Source organism: Trachypithecus francoisi, unplaced genomic scaffold, assembly GCF_009764315.1.
Source record: "Trachypithecus francoisi isolate TF-2019V2 unplaced genomic scaffold, Tfra_2.0 Lachesis_group0, whole genome shotgun sequence".
Taxonomy (NCBI): domain Eukaryota; kingdom Metazoa; phylum Chordata; class Mammalia; order Primates; family Cercopithecidae; genus Trachypithecus; species Trachypithecus francoisi.
In genome coordinates, this window is record NW_022681453.1 from 175,752,308 (window position 1) to 175,774,577 (window position 22,270).

The following is a 22,270-nucleotide window of genomic DNA, read 5'->3' on the forward strand; positions in this document are numbered from 1 at the left end:
CACCTTCGACTAAACAAGAAAAGGATTTGTCTATAGGAACCTTCCTTTGTCACCTAACTGAATTTCCCAGGAATTTGCTGAGCAGGTTCTTCTGAACTTCATTTACATTATGCGATTCCCAGCACCCTCAAACCCAGAGATAGATCCAGATTGTTCCATTGAGGCTGCCCAGCACTAACACCTGCTCCCTTCAGCAAGCACCCCTGATGGACTAGTCAAGAATCTCAGCTCTCCTCAAGGCAGTAAACAGGCACCTGATCCCAGCCAGGTCAATCTGGCTCTTTCTCTCTCAGGATTTTGAATCCTAAGAAAGGTGACATGAGAATGGAATAAACAAGCTGGGAGTTCATTTATCCCAGAGTTCTCCTGCCCTTACAAGCCTCCCAAAAATGTCTCCTTTATAGACTTCAGGGACTGAACTGGCTCGTATGCCTTCCCAAGCTTGATCCTCCAGAGTCTAAATTACACAAGCCCCGTAACGCCTTCTAAAGAAACCCTAGTCACATAAGTTAGCTAGAGTCAGGCTCCTTTGCTTATATCCAAAAAGCCATGCCTGCTATAGCACATCGCAGCCTTAGTGTTTTATCACACAGATGCTGCCACCTCCTGAGTGGGAGTCATCTCACAGCTCTGAAGACCCCTGCCTGGCATCACCACTTATATGTGGCCCAATCTCAATAGGTGCCCCAGCCTCAGAGCAGTCTGGCAGTCCTTCCTCCATCCTCTGCTCAGTTCTTATCTCAACATTGGCTGCTTCTAGCTGAATATACTCCTCAAATCTAGACAGTCCTGTCATCTGTGGCCTAGAATATCATCTAATAATAGAAACCGGCTGGGCACAGTGGCGAATGCCTGTAATCCCAGCACTTTGGGAGTCTAAGGTGGGTGGATCACCTGAGGTCAGGAGTTCAAGACCAGCCTGGTCAACATGGTGAGACCCCATCTCTCCTAAAAATACAAAAATTAGCCAGGCATGGTGGCAGGCACCTGTAATCTCAGCTACTCAGGAGGTGGAGGCAGGAGAATCACTTGAACCCAGAAGGCAGAGGTTGCAGTGAGCTGAGATCATGCCACTGCACTCCAGCCTGGGCGACAGAACGAGATTTTATCTTAATAATAATAATATACAGAAACCATAAAGTATATTCTTCCTTAATCTCCCTTTCTCTATTTCTCTAGCTTAATTTTATCTTCACCTCCCTTTCTTCAGACACAAAGAAGGAGTTGCCACTCATCTTCTCCAGGCCCACTCCTCTGGCTGTGGTCTATGCTGCAACTGTACACTGTCAGTTATCTCTTTTCCTCTCTAATCTCTCCTCTCCATTGGTCTCTTCTCCTTCCTCTGTCCCAAATGCCCTGAGTTCATCCTGATTCTAAAAGGTCCTTTTCCATCAAACATTCCCCACCAGCTCACTCTCCCAGCTCATTCTCTCAACTTCTTAAATGCCTCCTATGTCTGCCTCTGGAACATTGCAATCAAGTTTCTGCTCCCTCTGATCTCACCCAGTGCCAGTGAAGGGGCTCCCATGAAGGTCAGGAGAACTTGCAGAAGGCTCAATCTAATAGTTTTGTTGCAGTCCCCACTCTAAGAAACAACTGCCACTGACACAGCGAGCTGTCCTAAAATAACAATTTTACTTTGCTTTTAAAAGATAATCTCCCAAACATATTCCACCTTCCCTTGCAACTAGCTGTGATCATATGAGGAAGTTCTGGCCAATGGTATGTGAACAGAAGTGATGAGCATAACATCTGGGTCATATCCTTAAAAGAAAGAGGGGTGCCTCTACTTCCCCTTTCTTCTTCTTGCTGGCTTGGAGGTAGGATGTGGTCTCGTAAGTCATATTGGTCAAAAAGATGAAATCTATACCCTGGGGATATGGAAGAACAAGATATAAGACCAGGGCTCCACATGACCTCATGGAGCACAGCTGCCCTACCCCACTGGCCCACCCTGGAGCTCAGAGAGGCTAACTGATTTGCTCAAGGTCACGAAGCTAGAAAAAGGCAGAGCTAGACTAAGGCCCAAGTCCAAGATCAGCACCTGTTTCAGTATACTACTTGGTGAACTATAAACGGTTCTGGGCAAGTAAGCTCTAACTCCTTCTATTTCCACAGGCACATGGAAACTTATGGCTATCAGGTTTCAATTCAGCCATCAACAAGTCAGCTCTGCAAAATCAAAAAATATTTCTAGGAGCTCAATTTGTACGTACCTTGTTTGGGATTGTCTTTCTCCGCCTGAAGCACTAAAACTTCTCTTTAAAATGTCTGAGATGAGAAAATAGAAATAAGTTTACATTATTTACTCTGCAAATCTTTTGTTTTTTAAGTTTTAATAAAACAATGCTGAACAACAAATGCTGGTGAAGATGCAGTGAAAAGGGAACTCATCCACTGTTGGTGGGACTGTAAATGAGTGTAGCCATTATGGAAAACAGTATAAAGGTTCTCGGCCGAGCGTGGTGGCTCACACCTGTAATCCCAGCACTTTGGGAGGCCGACGAGGGTGAATCACGAGGTCAAGAGAGCGAAACCATCCTGGCCAACATGGTGAAACCCTGTCTCTACTAAAAAGTACAAAAATTAGCTGGGTGTGGTGGAGCATGCCTGTAGTCCCAGCTACTCAGGAGGCTAAGGCAGGAGAATCACTTGAACCGAGGAGGCGGAGGTTGCAGTGAGCCGAGTTGCACCACCGCACTCCAGCCTGGTGACAGAGCGAGACTCCGTATCATATAAATAAATAAATAAATAAATAAATAAATAAATAAATAAAGATTCTCTTGATAAAACTAAAAATGGAACTTCTACATGATCCAGCAATCCCACTACTGGTATATATCCAAAAGAAGGGAAGTTAGTATATCAAAAAGATATCTCCACTCTCGTGTTTATTGCAGCACTACTCACAACAGCCAGGATACGAAACCAAACTAAGTACCCATCAGCAGATGAATGGATAAAGAAAATGTTTAACAATAATTTATTGAATATTTAATAGCTAGAAGGGGACATTTGAAATGTATCCAACACAAATAAATGATAAATGTTTGAGGTGATCAATATCTGAATTACCCACACAATGTGTAATTTGATGACTACACATTGTATGCATATATCAAAATATCACAAGTATCTGAATAGGAACAAATATTATATATCCAAAAAATTTAAATAAGTTTTTTATAAAATTCAAAATAATAAAGAACATATATATTCCATGAATGGCTTTGTCTATAAACACTCTCATTGTTCTAAGGTCAAACTTTTCTCTGTAAATGGCAGGTAGGAAATATTCTAGGCTTTGCCAGCCATATTATGTCTGTCACAACTGAATTCTGCTGCCACCGTAGCAAGAAAGTGGTCAAACAACATTCAAAAAACAAATATGGTTTTATTCATGGCAAAACACAGTATCAACAAAAAACAATGCTGAATTTCTGTTACCTGAGCAATTGTACATACTGCAAAAATTGTCTTTGATTATGAAAACATGAGCTAAAATATGTTACAAATTGTCATTTATTTGTCAGGTTTTTTTAAGGGCTTTTTTTCTAAAGCAAATGTCTAAACAAACAAAAACAACCCTGTTATTAATATCTAACAAAACACAATAAAATGTCATGCAATAAAATGTCATAACCATCCTTGCCAAGTTACCACATGCAAATTTAAGGGTCAAGCATCTCTTTCCTACCTCCCCACTAACCCTCCCACCATTGCTGCCAGGTATATAGAACACTGAACTTATCTCAAAACAGTCAGTAATAAATTTCGTCTGGTATTTGTTATATATGTTTATATGCATAAATATTTTTCCCATATGAGCTTCATGTTTTCCCAATCGCAAATTAATACACCTAGAAGGCAGGGATTTACAGAGAAAATAGGACAGAATATTGAAAACTGGGGTTGTTCCAGAAAATCTGGAACATCTAGTCATCATTTCAATGGACCAATTAAGTTTGGAAAGGACAAAGAATGTAGCTAAATCCTTAGGGTTCTACTTTGATCCTTAGAGAGGCTATTTTAAATGTTCTTTTATGAGATTTTCATAGTATAGTCACTGAGGAGAGAGAATTATTTTCACTTAATTTATTTCAGAATATTTCTACCTACAGTTTTTAATATTTTATCAAGTTACTCTTTTTTGTTCCTTTTTTTTTTTTTTTTGAGATGGAGTCTTTCTGTGTCACCCAGGCTGGAGTGCAGTGGTGCCATCTCATCTTGGCTCACTGCAAGCTCCGGCTCCCAGGTTCACACCATTCTCCTGCCTCAGCCTCCCGAGTAACTGGGACTACAGGTGCCCACTGTCATGCCCGGCTAATTTTTCTATTTTTAGTAGGGACAGAGTTTCACCGTGTCAGCCAGGATGGTCTCTATCTCCTGACCTTGTGATCCACCTGCCTCAGCCTCCCAAAGTGCTGGCATTACAGGCGCGAGCCACCGCAACCAGTCTCAACTTACTCTTTTCAAAAAAAATTGTTTATCTTCATTTTCCATTTTAACTTCTCTTTCAGTTTCAGGTTTGTTGAGTATGTTTGATTCTATCTCTCTTTATAATCTTTAAATTTTATCTAAATATACCTTTTCCTTTTCTTTCCCATATCCCAGTATGACCATTTTCTTTACTGTTTTAAATTAAGGGTCAAGATTAACATTATGAACTGAATTTATATGTCACATTTTTTATAACTCTAAAAACATTTCTTTTGTTTTATTGTTTTAAATGTAACACAGGCCTTTAGATTTATATAGATAAAATTGTACAAAAATTAGTCTATACCAAGACCAATGTCTTCTACAGACTTTGAATTCCTCTAACCAACAGGCTCGTAAAAGGTCATGTCCATTACTCCCGTGGTTATTTGGCTGTCTCCAAGATATTTTGATTCTCTAGTTAGAACCTGCATTTGCTGGTAGAAATAATAAAACTATTCATTTGACAGCTGAGAAAATATAAAACCACTGTGCTGGCTAACCTTTGGGCTCTGTCAGAGAGACAGACACATCTGTCCTAATTAGCATTGCACCTGAAAAACAAACCACTGGGTTATGTGTATGGTGATATTTCCTTGACTCAAGTATGATTTCCAAATCACTGTCTTTTGGAATCCCGCAAATGGCAAATTGATAAAAGAAAGCTTACTGAATGTAGATTCTTTCAGAGGGCTTGAACTGGAGCTGCTGGAGTTATCCGAAATGTCCAATTCATCATCTAACTCTGAATATATATCTGCACATTAATTAAAAACAATAAAAATGCAAATGAGTCTTGAAACAGGAAGGAGTTCAGAATGCATTCATGCTTACACACTGCCACTAGCAGTACCTTTCTCAGTATTTTCCAGGTTGAAGTTATCATCTGACAGGATTTCGTCACAGGCCCTGTCTTCGTCTTTACCATAGGAGGCCTGGAAGCCTTCAGGGGGCAGGTCTGCACTTTCTGAAAGTTCACTTTTCAGGCTGGCTGCCCCACTGCTGCTGCTACTCAAGCTTGCCTTCTCAAAGGTCTCCTGGAAAGAGAAATTCAGTTTTTCATAGCCTGTTTCTCCATCCTTCCTTCTATAGGACCTAAATCTTGTTAGAACATATATTAACTGCTTCAAATATCGATATAAATGTTTGATGCAGAAGAAGCATCAGTAGTTCCACCTACACACCTGTTTCACAATCTGTTCCGTCCATAAATACAGAAAGACGCAAGTCTATAAGCTACACTGGATCAAAAAGGAGGGAGGTGGCAAGAGTGCTCAGTAGAAAAGGCCCATGCAACCAAGTGGCGGGGGGGGAAATGTACTTCTAAGAAATAGACTATATCAATTTAGGAGAAATTTCTCTCCTTTAAGTTTTTTCAAAAATATTTGCTATCAAATCCTCTCAGTACCATAGCAAATAAGCAAGGCTTATTCTCTTCAAAACTCCAGGAAAATTAGCAGCAGACAAAGCCAGGCCATGGAGAGTGAGAGGCAAGGTCTTCCAAAAAAAGAAGGGCTACAGAGAACAGAACTTACAAACCACTTGGGACTCTACACTACTGCCTGGCTTGAACACTCCCTGTAGAACTAGCCACAGCGTCCTCCTGAGTCCTCCAAAACAGATGGATGCATTTCCATTATGATAGCACTACAAAGTCATCAATCTGGTTGTGTAATTCCACATTTCCCTAAATAATAGCATTAGAAAACGCAAAAATTATGTCTCAAGGGTCAATAAAAATAATTAATTAATGCCACTAATGCCGGAAGTTTTCGTTTTTCTAACAAAAAGACCGTGTGGAAGGAATGACTATGAATCAGTAAAAAATACCACTTGTTTCTTACCCAAGCAACTCTAAAACCTAAGACGTTTATTGTGTGGGACTATTTGCAGCAAGTGTGAAGAGCCTTCATAGGCTGTGGGGCTAAACAGTGCTGACAAAGCAAAGCTACAGAACAGGTAAACAAAAAGACAAAGAAAGGCCATGATGGAAGAAAGGATAACAGGCAGAGAGTGTGAGAAGAAAGAAAAAGGTGCATTTATTGAAGGGGAAAGAATTCCCTCTATGAATTGCATACAAGATGATTTAGTCACAAATTACCTAGCACTTCTTGACTAAAAGGTCCCAATGATGCCCATTTGAGAGACAGAGTTATTTTATTTCAGTTTTATGTGTTTATTTTTTTCCTACAGTTAAAATGACACAGCTTCAAGGCATAGGTTTCTCAAAACTCCGTAATAATAGAATTTGCAGATGAAGTAAACCTAAGTTCTTAGGGATAACTAGAGTCAGAAGTAAACCTCTAAAAGCTTCCATATGTTTATGTTCTGTAGGTAAGATGAAAAGATTTAAAAAATATTAAAAACATTTGTGCATTGCAAACTGTCTAATCAATAGCTGTTTAAACTTTCTTTTCCCTGAGATTCTTTTCAGTGATTCTTCAAAGTTTCACCAAGCTCCTTGTTTTGTTGAAGTTAATTTGCAGGTGAAGGAGTATTTAAACTTTGATTTTCCATAATTAGTATATCAAATGTTCAAAGGCGGTTTTACGACTCTGAGTTGCTAATTTCTGCTTCTGAGGTCCACCCTGGTTGGCTAACTTACAACCTGAGATGGGGAATGCTTTGGTCGCTCTCCGGCAAAAGATATGCGCTACTCAGAAATTTTTCCAATGCCTAAGGCTAGTATGGGGCTTCTAAGGCCAGCCTCAGCTCTGCCACACTCAACCCCTGATACCAAATCCAGGAGCTCTTTCTAAGGCTCAAAACTTTATTGCAAAACCAACTCAACTTCTTCCATGCCTTCCTCTTTTCTTGGTCCCAAACCACAAAACCCTTCTTCCTCTAACTATCCTCAACTGAAGTCATTAGAAATTTGCATAGAAATAAAAACCCAATGCAAGGCCTTTTCCTTTTTATGACTTTTTTATTCGAAGTAAATCATCTTCTACCCTACCCTGAAGACCACAACGGGCATCTGCAACCTTTTAAGGGCTTTACACCCAAGATATGTCAATGTTACCAAGGCTAAAAAAGATGAAGGAGAATTTTTGAATTGAGAAAAGTTTTTATTCTGTCGATGCAATTAAAATGCTGGAATTCGAATATCTCTAAAACTAGCAAAACTTTAACAAAGGCTTCATTTATCTTAAGAACAGTCATGGATAAAACATCAGAGGAAAACATTTTTCTTTGAACATATGAAGAGTCAGGAGAAGCTGGAGTCCCCGCTGAAAAAGGCATTTCGAGACTTAAGGAGACTGGACTTGCAACCAAAACCCAAGAACCAATCGGGTCATAAATCAATAGTCACTTGTAACTGCCAAAATTTCATCCATAGGTAATAGACTGTTTGCATAAATTCTGATAAAGGGAAATTTACAATCTGAGAGAGATGCTTTTTCAGACTCTGTATGCATAAAAATATGAGAATATAGAATGGATAGTTTTGATTTAAAATTTATATTTCTAGACAGGGCGTGGTGGCTCATGCTTGTAATCCCAGCACTTTGGGAGGCCAAGGCAGGCGGATCACGAGGTCAGGAGATCAAGACTATCCTGGCTAACATGGTGAAACCCTGTCTCCACTAAAAAATACAAAAAAATTAGCCGGGCATGGTGGTGGGCACCTGTAGTCCCAGCTACTCAGGAGGCTGAAGCAGGAGAATGGAGTGAACCTAGGAGGCAGAGCTTGCAGTGAGCCAAGATTGTGCCACTGCACTCCCGCCTGGGCGACAGAGGAAGACTCCGTTTCAAAAAAAAAAAAAAATTTAAATTAAAAAAAATTATTTTTCTATAACAATCCCTTGCAGCAGTTTTTGCTTCAAAAATATTGATATAATTTTTGACCTTGCCATAAACCATATGCCACACATTTTCCCTACTGTGATTTCTGGAGTTTTTCATTGTGAGTATCTGAGTATCCATCTCTTTATAAAATTGTTCCTTGAAGAACTGGGGGTACTTTAGTCCCTTTTAAATCCTTCAGTGCTTTGCACAATGCCTTACGCATTGCAAAGGCTCAATAAATAGTTGAGCCATTAAGTTGTCCTCAGAAGACACATCCAGCAAGCACATTAAGCTATTAAAGGGATTTAGGCAAGAAAAAAGATAAAGCTTTTGGGGACAGAATTTGGCTGCTATCATCTTTTTCACTTTCTAATTACTAAGATTTTTCAAGGAGTAGGAGAGGGAGTTAACTAGATATTTTTGGCATCTGCATGCATCTGTTCTAGAAATGGATAGACTCATTCTGGATATCAATACGGCAGCAAGGAGAATACAATGCAAATCAGACAATAAAATTATCACTGATATGGAAATCAGCACCATTACAGAAGATGCTTCCTGTCACCACGCTAGTATAGGCACAATTATGTTGAGCTCGATTTTGCGCATTATAATGTAATATTTTTATGTGTGCAGCAGATCATAATACATTTTCAGTTGAATAGCAATTCGAACAGTAACAGACTGACATTAACCAAATTAACTGCTACAGTAGGAAAATTAAGGGCACCTATTTTATTAAAATCAGTGCAATTTTTTAAATTGCCAGAATGTTAGTTTTAGAAGGAGAGAAAGAAAATCAAGAAATAAATGTAAAGCATAACACCAGTTACATCCTATAGATGCTTTACTTTAGAACTCCAAAAAATGCACTATTTCTTTGTGTTCTGAAATGTTCATATTCTATTAGGTATATTTTTACCCAGTTTCTTCCATCTGTTTTGTTAATAAACTGTACCCTTAAATATCTCAATTTAGTGCTACCAGGTGCTTGAAATTCATCCAGCTGAGGTGATTTTTATCAGTGGCACACCACCTTCTGTGGTTTTCATGGATGATTGCACAAAGAAAATTCAAACTAGGAGAGAGGCCATTGACTACATACTATTGTAAATAAACTTAGTCCCTACATTTTAAGGTATATTTTTAAAAATCAGCCAGCGTGGTCAGATGATTAAGGAACCTTGTGGACTAGACCATAGCTGAGTGAAATGTTCACTTTAGTGGTGAGATAGGAACCTTTCCTTCAGGCCTCCCTATGGAAGACTTGGCTTTGCCACATCAGAGAGGTGGGCTGATAAAATAAGCCTGGTCTCCACTCCCAACTCAGTGGTAGATGGAAATCTTTCAATCTTTGATCCTGAAAGTTAGTTTTATTTTTTAGAAATAAGGTCTCATTATGTTGCCCAGGCTGGTCTCGAACTTCTGGGTTTAAGGGATCATCCTGCCTCGGTCTTCGGAGTAGCTGGAAATATAGAGGCACAGCACTGTGTCCAGCTTTCCCAAAATGGTTTGGATGATAACATCATCTATTTTCATTAAGGAATCTTGAAGAATTTCCCTTCCCCCATTCTCCACATACAGTTCAGAGAGCAATAGTTAAACCAGAAAAACTGGTGTTTTGGGATCCTAAAAATAACTAATTTATATGGATTATATAATAAAGAAAATATTCTTTTTAGGTTGGATCTTATTTATTTTGAACTTCTTAAATATTTATACAAAGCTAAAAATGTTACTGTGATGACATAATTATCTCATTATTATGATACTATCTTAATTAGAACTTCTTAAAAGCACTATTACATATTAATGAATTAGGGAATTAAATAAATAAATTAAATAAATTAGGGAATAAATTGGTCATTACAATTCAATCTAAAAATCCAGTATCAAATTTATTATGGCTAAAAATGTTTCACTGTTTTCCCATAACTAACCTAGTACTGTATCAGAAATGAAAGGATTTTCTATCACTTTTAACTTAAATACAGGTTTTCTACAAGGAATAATACTAACAAAGAGGAGAAGAAAAGCAATGTCATAATCTGAAATTATCGTATGTTAAGAATACAGAAGATCTGGTTCATCACAACAATACTGACCACCGTGTTTTTCCAAGAGGGCAGACATGCCAATAGAACTAAATGTATATATGAATATATTCAAAAGCATTACAAACGAGGCCAGAATCAGGTAATTCTACTTAACATTTAACAGAAACAATGGGGGCTGGGAGTGGTGGTTCACACTTGTAATCCTAGCACTTCAGGAGGCTGAGGCAGACAGATCACGTGAGGTCAGGAGTTTGAGACCAGCCTGGCCAACAAGGTGAAACCTGGTCTCTACTAAAAATACAAAAATGTGCCAGACATGGTGGCAGGCACCTGTAATCCCAGGTACTTGGGAGGCTGAGGCATGAGAATTGCTTAAACCTGGAAGGCAGAGGTTGCAGTGAGCTGAGATCGTACTACTGCATTCCAGCCTGAGCAATAGAGCAAGATTGTGTCTCAAGAAAAACAGAATTCTAAGCCAGGCGCAGTGGCTCATCAAGCCTGTAATCCCAGAACTTTGGGAGGTTGAGGCGGGTGGATCATGAGGTCAGGAAATTGAGACTGTCCTGGCTAACACGGTGAAACCCCATCTCTACTAAAAACACAGAAAATTAGCCGGGCGTGGTGGCGGGCGCCTGTAGTCCCAGCTACTCGGGAGGCTGAGGCAGGAGAATGGCGTGAACCTGGAAACCGGAGCTTGCAGTGAGCTGAGATCGCGCCACTGCACTCCAGCCTGGGCGAAAAAAAAAGAAAAAAGAAAAAAAAGAAAGAAACAATGGTCCAGGCATGGTGGCTCATACCTGTAATCCCAGCACTTCGGGAGGCCAAAAGTGGACCGATCATTTGAGGTCAGGAGTTTGAGACCAGCCTGGCCAAATGGTGAAACCCAGTCTCTACTAAAAATATAAAAATTAGACAGGCATGGTGGCCTGTAATCTCAGCTATTCAGGAGGCTGAAGCAGGAGAACTGCTTGAACCTGGGAGGTGGCGGTTGCAGCGAGCCAAGATCACTCCATTCTGGGTGACACAGTGAGACTATGTCTCAAAAAAAAAAAGAAAAGAAAAGAAAAGAAGGAAGGGAAGGGAAGGGGAAGGGGAAAGGGAAGAAGAGACACAATGTACAGAGAGCAATCAAGTGGGCGAGTTTTAAGAAATGTTTTGTTGGTCGGGCGCGGTGGCTCAAGCCTGTAATCCCAGCACTTTGGGAGGTCCCCCATCCTGGCTAACATGCTGAAACCCCGTCTCTACTAAAAAATACAAAAAGCTAGCCGGGCGAGGTGGCTGGTGCCTGTAGTCCCAGCTACTCGGGAGGCTGAGGCAGGAGAATGGCGTAAACCCGGGAGGCGGAGCTTGCAGTGAGCTGAGATCCGGCCACTGCACTCCAGCCTGGGTGACAGAGCGAGACTCTGTCTCAAAAAAAAAAAAAAAAAAGAAACAATGTTTTTTTCTCAAAAAAAAAAAAAGCCATTGAAATTTACCAATGCTTAAGGAATTAAAGAGTATGGAATTAGACATTAGTGTTTATCGACAGGAATGAAACGCACAAATTAGAACCTCACTGATTGTTTCATTTTTAACAGCTACATAAGGAAAGGTCTAGTTCTTGTTAAACTGCACATTTTGCACATGTTGTCAAAATTCCAAACTGATTAATTGCCAGTAGAGAAAGAATTAAAAATCAAGAAAAAGAGTCAATATTGTCTTCTGCTTGGCCCACTGCAATCTCTTTTATTTATTTATTTATTTTTGAAACGGAGTCTCACTCTGTCGCCCAGGCTGGAGTGTAGTGGCACCATCTCTACTCACTGCAAGCTCCGCCTCCCAGGTTCATGCCATTCTCCTGCCACAGCCTCCCGAGTAGCTGGGACTACAGGCGCTCGCCACCACGCCCAGCTAATTTTTTGTATTTTTAGTAGAGACAGGGTTTCACCATGTTAGCCAGGATGGTCTCAATGTCCTGACCTCATGATCCACCCGCCTCGGCCTCCCAAAGTGCTTCATTCTTGGCTCTCAGTGGTTTATTCCCACTCAGCAGCCAGCTATATCATTTTAAAGCCTAGTGGTGCCCCCTTGGCTTGCTCAGAACTCACATCACTCAGGTGCAGGCCAGGGAATATGGCACCTGCATCTCCTGCTTCACTGCACTCTGGATACACAGGCCTCCTTGCTGTTCCCTGAGCTTGGCAGGCTCACTCCCTCCCACCTCAGGATCTTTGGGCACGCTGCTCTTTCTGCTACCAATGTTGTGCCTTCAGATATTTGCAGAGCTCATCCCTTTAATGTACAGTTGACCCTTGAACAACATGAGGGTGAGAGACACCAATGCCCCATGCAGTCAAAAATCTATGTATAACTTTTAACTTTCCAAAAACTGCTGAATTACCAATAACAAACAGTTAATACAATTGGTATGTCATATGGTAAATATAGTTTCTCTTCGTTGTAATTTTCTTATTAACTTTTTTTTTTTTTTTGAGACAGAGTCTTGCTCTGTCGCCCAGGCTGGAGTGCAGTGACACAAACTCGACTCACTGCAAGCTCCGCCTCCCAGATTCATGCCATTCTCTGGCCTCAGCCTCCTGAGTAGCTGGGACTACAGGTGCCCACCATCACACCCGGCTAATTTTTTTTTTTGTTGTTGTATTTTTTAGTAGAGACAGGGTTTCACCGTGTTAGCCAGGATGGTCTCGATCTCCTAACCTCATGATCCACCCGCCTCGGCCTCCCAAAGTGCTGGGATTATAGGTGTTAAGCCACCATGCCCGGCCTCTTAATAACATTTTCTTTTCTCCAGTTGGTTATTAAGAAAATCACAAAGAAGAGAAACTATATTTACTATTCATTAAGTGGAAGTGGATCATTATAAAGGTCTTCATCTTTGTCATCTTCACATTGAGTAGGCTGAAGACAAGGAAGAGGAAAAGGAGGGATTGGTTTTGCTGTCTCAGGAGTGGCAAAGGCAGAAGAAAATTCATGTATAAGTGGATTCATGCAGTTCAAACCCACGTTGTTTAAAGGTCAACTGTATTCAAGTCCCTGCCCAAATGTCATGTAATTATAAAGCCCTTCACTGACATCCCTATTAAAGAGCTTCTGCACAGCAAAAGAAACTACCATTAGAGTGAACAGGCAACCTACAGAATGGGAGAAAATTTTTGCAATCTACTCATCTGACAAAGGGCTAATATCCAGAACCTACAAAGAACTCAAACAAATTTGCAAGAAAAAAACAACACCATCAAAAAGTGGGCAAAGGATATGAACAGACACTTCTCAAAAGAACACATTTATGCAGCCAGCAGACACATGAAAAAATGCTCATCATCACTCACCATCAGAGAAATGCAAATCAAAACCACAATGAGAGACCATCTCACACCAGTGAGAATGGCAATCATTAAAAAGTCAGGAAACAACAGGTGCTGGAGAGGATATGGAGAAATAGGAACACTTTTACACTGCTGGTGGGACTGTAAACTAGTTCAGCCATTGTGGAAGACAGTGTGGTGATTCCTCAAGGATCTAGAACTAGAAATACCATTTGACCCAGCCATCCCATTACTGGGTATATACCCAAAGGATTATAAATCATGCTGCTATAAAGACACGTGCACATGTATGTTTATTGCAGCACTATGCACAATAGCAAAGACTTGGAACCAACCCAGATATCCATCAATGCTAGACTGGATTAAGAAAATGTGGCTCACATACAACATGGAATACTATGCAGCCATAAAAAAGGATGAATTCATGTCCTTTGTAGGGACATGGATGAAGTTGGAAATCATCATTCTCAGCAAACTATCGCAAGGACAGAAAACCAAACACCCCATGTTCTCACTCATATGTGGGAATTGAACAATGAGAACACTTGGACACAGGAAGGGCAACATCACACACTGGGGCCTGTCTTGGTGTGGGGGGACCAGGAGGGATAGAATTAGGAGATATACCTAATGCAAACGATGAGTTAATGGGTGCAGCGCACCAACAAGGCACATGTATACATACGTAACAAGCCTGCACATTGTACACATGTACCCTAGAACATAAAGTATAATAATAATAATTTAAAAAGCCTGTCTCCCTATGTCTACAATCACTTTTTATTACCTTGCCATCTTTTATTTTTGTTCATAGCACTTGAATATAGTTTTATTTATCTATTATTTGTCTTCCCTCACTATGAAGGAGGGAGTCTGTGGCTAGGAGAATACTAGAATAGGTCCCAGGAAAGAACAAATGCTTAACAAATTTTGTTGAATAAGTAAAATAAAAGACTGATTTTTTTAAAACGTTGCCAGGATTCTCCATGTTAAAACAAAGGGTAAAAATAAAAATTGTAGGTATGATTTTTTGAAGAAATTGACAAACTTATTCTAAAATTAATAAGGAAATACAACAGACCTAGAATATCCAAATCAAATTTGACAAAGAAGAACAAAGTTGGAGGACTTACAGGGCTTGTTTTGAGACTTATTAAAACGCTACAGTATCAAAAGATATACAGTCTCAGTTAGATAGGAGGCTAAGTTCAAGCGCTCTATTGTACAGCATGATGACTATACTTAATAACAATATATTGTATTCTTGAAAAATACTGAGACTGGATTTTAAGTGTTCTCACCACAAAAATGATACTATGTGTGGTAATGCATATGTTAATTAACTCAGTTGAGCCATTCCACAATGTATATATATTCAAAACATCATGTTGTATACAATATATATAATTTTTGGCCAATTAAAATTAAAATAAAACATTTTTTAAAAGCTACAATAATCAAAATATGTGGTATTGGTCTAAGAAGAGACCTATAATCCATGGAACAGAATAGAGTTCAGAAATAGATCTGCAAGAAAGGGGAACGCTTGCACGCTGTTGGTTGGAATATAAATTAGTACAGCCACTATAATGAATAGTATGGAGATTCCTTTAAAAATTAAAAATAGAAATACCACACAATCCAACAATCTCACTGCTAGGTACTTATCCACAAGAAAATAAATCCACAAGAAAATAAATCAGTGTGTTGAAGAGATATCTGCATGCTCATTTTTATTATAGCACTATTCACAATGGCCAAGATTTGGAATCAACCTAAGTACTCATCAACAAATGAATTGATAAAGAAATGGGAAATTTTTCAGTCATAAAAAAGAAAGAACTCTTGTCATTTTCAACAACATGGATGGAACTGAAGGACGTTATGTTAAATGAAATAAGCCAGGCACAGAAAAAGAAATACAAAATGTTCCTACTTATATGCGGGAGCTAAAAAATATTGAGTTTATGGAGTTAGAGAGTGGAATAATGATTACCAAAGACTGGGAAGAGGAGAGGAGAGGGGGGATAAAAAAGGAACGGTTGAGTACAAAAATACAGTAAGATAAAAGGAATAAGATTTAGTGTTTGGTAGCAAAATAGGGTGGCTATAGCTAACGATAATTTATTGTATATTTTAAAACAACTAAATGAATGCAATTGGAATGTTTCTAACACAAAGAAATGATAAATGTTGGAGGTGGTTGATACCCCAATTACCCTGATTTGATCATTAAACATTTTATGCTTGTATCAAAATTTCACATGTACACCATAAATATGTACAACTATTATGTACCCATAATAATTAAAACTTTAAAATTTAAAATTTAAAAATCTATAAACAAAAAAGAAAAAGGTAAATAGATCTACATATATATTGTCAGGCAATTTTCAATAAAGATGCTTAGCAAAATCAATGGGAAAAGACTACACATGTAAATAAGTGATGCTGGAAAAACTGGATACCCAAATGTACACCAAAAAAGCCAATCTCCTCATTATTCTATACATAAAATTAAATCAAAAGCGATCATAGGTCTAAAACATTTACAAAAATATAAAGAATCCTATTTTTGCAACTTGGGGTAGGCAACAATTTCATTACAAAGAGGCAAAAAGCACTGACCACCACAAACACTTATATGAATAAGTCTTTATCAAAATAAAAATTTTCTGTTTATCAAAAAAATGTCATTAATTAAAAAAAAAAAGGCAAGCCATAGACTATACAAAATGTTTGCAATACATACGTTTAACAACAGGCTCATTATCTGGCGTATATAAAGAACTCCTACAAATCAACAAAAATAGACAAGTAATCCAATAAAATCACAGGCAAAATACTTGAACAGATATTTAACACACACACACACATACAAAGATATATAAATAGCTAAAAATCAAACGTAAATGTGCTCAACATCATTGATCATCAGGAAAATGCAAACTAAAACCAGAAAGAAGTATCATTACACCACAAAGGCTAAAATTGAAAAGACTGACAGTACCAAATATTGGCAAGGAAGTAGAGTGCCTGGAACTCTCATATACTGCTTCTGAAAGTGTTAAAGAGTACAATTTTGAAGAACTATTTGGTACTTTATTTAACAGTTAAACATACAACTACCTATAACCCTGAAATTCTATTTCTAGGTCTTTCAGAGAAAAAGTTATAAACATTTTTGTATAGGTCTTTTTGTAAATATGTTTTCAACAGTCTTATGAAACTCCAAATCTGGAGAAAACACAAGTGTTCATCACAGGAGGATAGATAAACAAATTACGGTGCAGTCATATAATTTAACACTGCCTAGCAATATGAACAAATTACTAATACACACCACGTGGGTGAATCTCATAGATATTTTGTCATGGAAAAAAAGCCAGCCACTAAAGAGCACATGTGCTTGATTTAAATGAAGTCAAACAACAGCAAAAGTAATTTATAGTGACAGAAATCACCAGTCTTATTGCTGGGGCAGAGAACTGTATAGAAAGAGGCTTAAGGGAACATTCCGAGGTGAGATAAATTTTCTGACTCTTGTTTGGGGTGGACGTTACACATGTGCCAAAAGCCACTGAACTAGGCACTTAAAGACGTGCACATTTTACTACATGTAAATTATATGTCAATAAAACAGAGAGAATTGTAGTTTGGATGTGAGAATTGTGTCTGTATTTGTGAGGGAGCCCATAAGGCATTGCTTTATTTTCATATAACATGATGAGCATAGAACATTTCCAAATCAAGTCATGATTTTTCCTGATATTTCTCTTCCTACGTCATTACTTGTAGCATTTTCATAGCCTTGGGGGAAATTCAGTCAACAATTAACCAGACAATAAAAGCAAAGATGTTCACAAAAATATTGTCCTTTAAAAACACATCATTTTCTACATGGCTTAATTTAATCTCCTAGCAGAGGATTGCAGACACATGCCTTTAGTGGTATGCTCAGCAATTGTAAATGACAGATGGTATAATAAAAACAAAGCAACTCAGATAAATAAATAGCACATTTTTGATTTGCATTAAAAAATGAGAATCTAAATGCTTACATATCTGTTCAATTCTTATATGCTCAACTTTAAAGACATCTGAGAATTTATGAAAACATCAGTATCTGTCAATGTCTGCTAAAAATCATAGATTATATCAGAAAACTACAATAAGAATTTTGTAACAAAGAAGTGCAGTTATGAATGGTTTGTGAATTTAAAAAATAATCTGTGCTAATAATTGCTCTATCAGCCTGGTCCTCCAAAGTAGATAGAATTGAAGATGACACTCATGTCTGCCATATTTTGACTCTCTGGCAATATCAAATTATCATAGGAATCTTTTTTTAGATCCACCAAAAGCTTAGAGAAAATTTCTATGACTCCTTACATGAGTATTTACTTATTGTCATAAGCATGAAACAATTTACCAAGATCGGTTGTGCTTTTTGGAAAATAGTTTGGGTAGGAATGTGGAGGATGGCTAAGGGAGGGAGATGATCCCCGATAATCTGGATGGAACTGATTTAATCAGGTGGCAGGTCTCCAAAGTGCAGCTGAGGCATCTCTGAGATGAGGAAGAGATTCAGCCTGTGGACAACAGCTTCAGCCCGTGACCACGATTTCCAGCTGGCTCCTCCTGCCAACCATCCCTATGGAGTTTGCACTTGCCTCATCAGTCCCCACAATCATGTAAGCCAGTTCCTTGCAATAAATATTTGAATATGTATCTACTACTGGTTCTGTTTCACATATTTGTGCAGGACTGTCATGTATATACATACCAGCATCCCTGGCTGCTAACAGTGATAAACAACAATTGTACCACCCCATCCCCAGTACACACATTCCTTAATGGCCCCTAGTGGACAGTGCAGAGGTGATATACTGACTGAATCACTTGTTAGAGGTAAGGAAAAAACTACAGACAAGAAAGTTGGATCTTGCAATGATCCAATGCGAGATAATGAGAATGAGAACTGAAAGGATAAGATGGATTTGTCAGATATTTCAAAGACAGAATTAGTAGAGCTTGCTAACAAAATGAATAAAGGATTTCAGAGAGAGTGAACTGAAGATGTCAAGATTACAATTAAGGTGATATGAGGAGAAAGAACATGACCGATCAAGGGAGGAGAATCCATTCACTGTGGACTTGCCGAGCGTAAGTACCTGTTAGACATGCAGGTAAATGTTCGGTTCAAAATATAGGTCTGGCACATGGAGAGACTGAGATCAGACAGGCAGCTTTGGCGCTCTCCAGCAAATGGGTGTGGAAATTATGTTGTGAAACACATCCCAACATATCTTGCCTTTGCAGAAAATTTTGCGCACTTCTCCAGAGCTCTTTTCTTCTACTATTAAGACCAGTTTATGAGGCTGAGATTTATAGACCCTGGAGAAGATAGGGGAAAAGAATACCTGGAGAAAAAGAAGGATGTAATAGATGCAAGGGTATCTTCTGGCAGAAAGGTGGGAACTGGAAATTTCTTCTGGAGCTCAAAATAAGAGCATGCCAGAAGGAAGAGAAAATGAAAGAGCAAGTGCAAGCCTCCTTGTTTTTCCTTCTTACATCCACTCCAGCAAATGTGAACCTTGGGATTAGACAGTTTGAGGGGGAAGCTGGGGTGCAGACAGAAAAGACTGAGAGCTTCGAGGAAGCTTCATGATCATCATAACACTATATACATAAGGTCCACGAGAGTAGAGTCCTTGTCTGTTTTGCTCACTGTGGTATACTTTGTACACATAGTGCCTGATACCTATTAGGCACTCAGTAAATACTTGTTGAATGAATAATTGAATTGTAGGCATCTGGGAAAGAAGAACAGAAAAGGATGAAGAAGGCACTGGAGCTGATGGGGCTGAGATAGGGTCGCTTAGTGCCAGTGAGTTCCCCATGGGCTGTATGTGGTGTGGATGGGAATCTAAAGGCCCCATGTGTCTTGTGCCAACGTAGAAGACAGCTCTGGGGCTGGCAGGTGAGTTCACTTGGCCATCACGGCACTGAGGGCCACAGAACAGGCTGCTTAAAATAAGAATGTCAAGAAAGTCACAATCAAGCCTCAGAGGATGAAAAATAGTAACCCCAAGGTGGGAGCTGGGGCATCATGGGTAATTTCTTGGGTTTAAATCATGATGATAAAAGAGGCCATGAGTTACAGATGCCATAAACATTTAATAAGGACAGAGGTCAGCATCCCAAAATCACAGGGTTCGTGTTATCTAAGCTCAGCAGGGGCCAATAGAAGACCAGAGCCCCTGCCCCCCTCCCATCAACATGGGGATGCTTAAGCTTTCTCCTCTACTCTGCTGCCATCTTTGGAAGAGGATATGGAAAAGAGAACCCTTGGGATAGGAAATAAACTTCTATACCAAAAGAGACTGATGTAATTGATCCTGACTACTACTACCAGTTTCTGCCACCAGCACAAACAGGGTTCAAAACAAAATGACACATAATTATAGAAAATAATGTTCCCATCTTGTACACCAATTTTTATCTAAATTCATATGAAATGAAATACCATGGAACTAGACGGAAACCAAGGGAAGCGCAAGAGAGGCAGAACATTTAAAGTTAAAAGGCCAGGGTTAGAAGAGAAAATGAGGAAGAATATTCAAAGAGAGAAGACAGAAACCAGGACAGAGGAGTGTAATGGAAAACACGGAGGGGTAAAAAACATTAAAAAGCAGGCAAGTACATTAAAAAATAATTAGCCCCTAGTGAGGCGGAGCTGGCAGTGAGCCAAGATTGTGCCACTGCACTCCAGCCCGGGCAACAGAGCAAGACTCTGTCTCAAAAAAAAAAAGAAAAGAAAAAGAAAAAAGAAATAATTAGCCCACAGTTTGGCAACTTGGTTGTTAGGTATTTTGGAGAAATTCAAAGTTTTAGTCCACATTACCCACAGGATTTAATTCAAACAGCTTAATGAGGTATTCACAAACACCCATCATCTAGCTCCAGCCTACTTCCCCAGGCTTTTCAGACTACACATATAAAAATATGCATTATAAATCAGCAGAACCAACTTTCAGTCCTGGGGCTGTCCCTAACTAGCTGGATGACCTTGGACAACTCTTTTAACTTCTCCTGGTTTCCCTTTCTTTGTGCAATCAAAACATAAAACAATTCCATTTCTAAGTTTGATTCTTAGTATTAAGTGAGCTGAGTTGGAGTTTCTGCACCACTTACTTTTTTTTTTTTTTTTTTTGAGTCGGAGTCTCACTCTGTGGCTCAGGCTGGAGTGCAGTGGCACCATCTCGGCTCACTGCAAGCTCCGCCTCCCGGGTTCACGCCATTCTCCTGCCTCAGCCTCCTGAGTAGCTGGGACCACAGGCACCCGCCACCACGCCTGGCTAATTTTTTGTATTTTCAGTAGAGACGGGATTTCACCATGTTACCAGGATGGTCTCAATCTCCTTACCTCGTGATTCACTCGCCTCGGCCTCCCAAAGTGCTGGGATTACAGGCATGAGCCACTGTGCCTGGCCTGCACTTACGTTATTCTTTTCTATCCAGGAGTGACTTCCTTATCTAGTTATCAAGACCCTATCTTCGTTTGGCTCTGAGAGCCTCCCTGGGCCTCATTTATTCATTTCCCTCTCTTATCTCATTTATTTACCCAAACTGTTTGGAATCATTAGAAAATTCCTCCTGTATATGCACATCTATCTGGTCTTTCCAAGTAGATTGTCAGCTACTTCATGACTGGGGTCATTGTTTATAATATTTTATAAACTTCACTATACCAAGCGTAATGCCTTACATTCAGAAGACATCCACCAAATCATTGTTCCTTCAGTATTAGTTGTATACCACAGGCAGTTTCAATCTTTCTCTCTTTGTGTTACAGATGTGAAAGCAGTTCTCCAAACTGAACAAACTTACTAAACTAGTAAAAAGAAATCATCATTCAGCCTTTAAATAGGGGTGGTGAAGATAAACTTCCTGTCAAATATCACTGGAAAAGAAGCTGTAATACCTGCAAGCCTCGCACTGAGAGCATGCTTCTCTTGTGATTTCTCTTCAGTCTCCCTGGAATACTCAATTCTGCTCCATTTCTGCATGTAGAAATATGCTTTTTTCACCCATTTAAGTATTAGTCTAGAGGTGTATCCACAAAATCCCAATAATTCTAATGGAATTGAAGTTTCCCATTGATTCTCCAGGCTTTGTCAGGCTGAATTTCTTTAATACACATTATTATATTTGTTGGTAAAGATACAAGCAGTAGACTCTTCAGAAATGTCTTTAATTGATTTTTCTGCCTGGGATATAAGATCTGTAGGGTAATGATTCTCAGTGTTCACTACACTGAGAATAGTGCCAAAACACGGATCACGATTTTCACTATTACGATGCCACAATACCCTCTACATGACAATACCCTTCTAATTATTGCACATTTAAGTTAAAATTTTACTTCCTTTTGCTCTTCGTAATTACCATTCTCAACTCTATGCTCTCCTTATGATCTCTTATTTTAAGTTATAAGAATCAGAAAACATTCTTCAAAAGGAAAGGTTTGCTTCACTTTCATAGTGGGCAAACCACAGTACACAGAGTGAACATTTTAGTGAAGACTTCTCTGTCCTTCTAAAATATATATTAGTA

At 39.1% G+C, this 22,270-nt stretch overlaps 1 protein-coding gene across 12 annotated transcripts in view; it reads right to left on the reverse strand.

Moving 5' to 3' along the window:
• The window catches only part of NEK10 (NIMA related kinase 10), a 273,507-nt gene that overhangs the window by 59,945 nt on the left and 191,292 nt on the right, over positions 1–22,270 (reverse strand). For 11 of the 12 annotated variants that reach the window (XM_033212845.1, XM_033212839.1, XM_033212844.1 and 8 more), the window contains 3 exons: positions 5,333–5,516; positions 5,150–5,236; positions 2,217–2,271 (listed from right to left, as the gene is read on the reverse strand). In XM_033212845.1, the coding sequence (XP_033068736.1) occupies positions 2,217–2,271; positions 5,150–5,236; positions 5,333–5,516 (326 nt within the window). The remainder of the gene's footprint in view (positions 1–2,216; positions 2,272–5,149; positions 5,237–5,332; positions 5,517–22,270) is intronic. The other variant, XM_033212837.1, reaches the window with a different exon arrangement.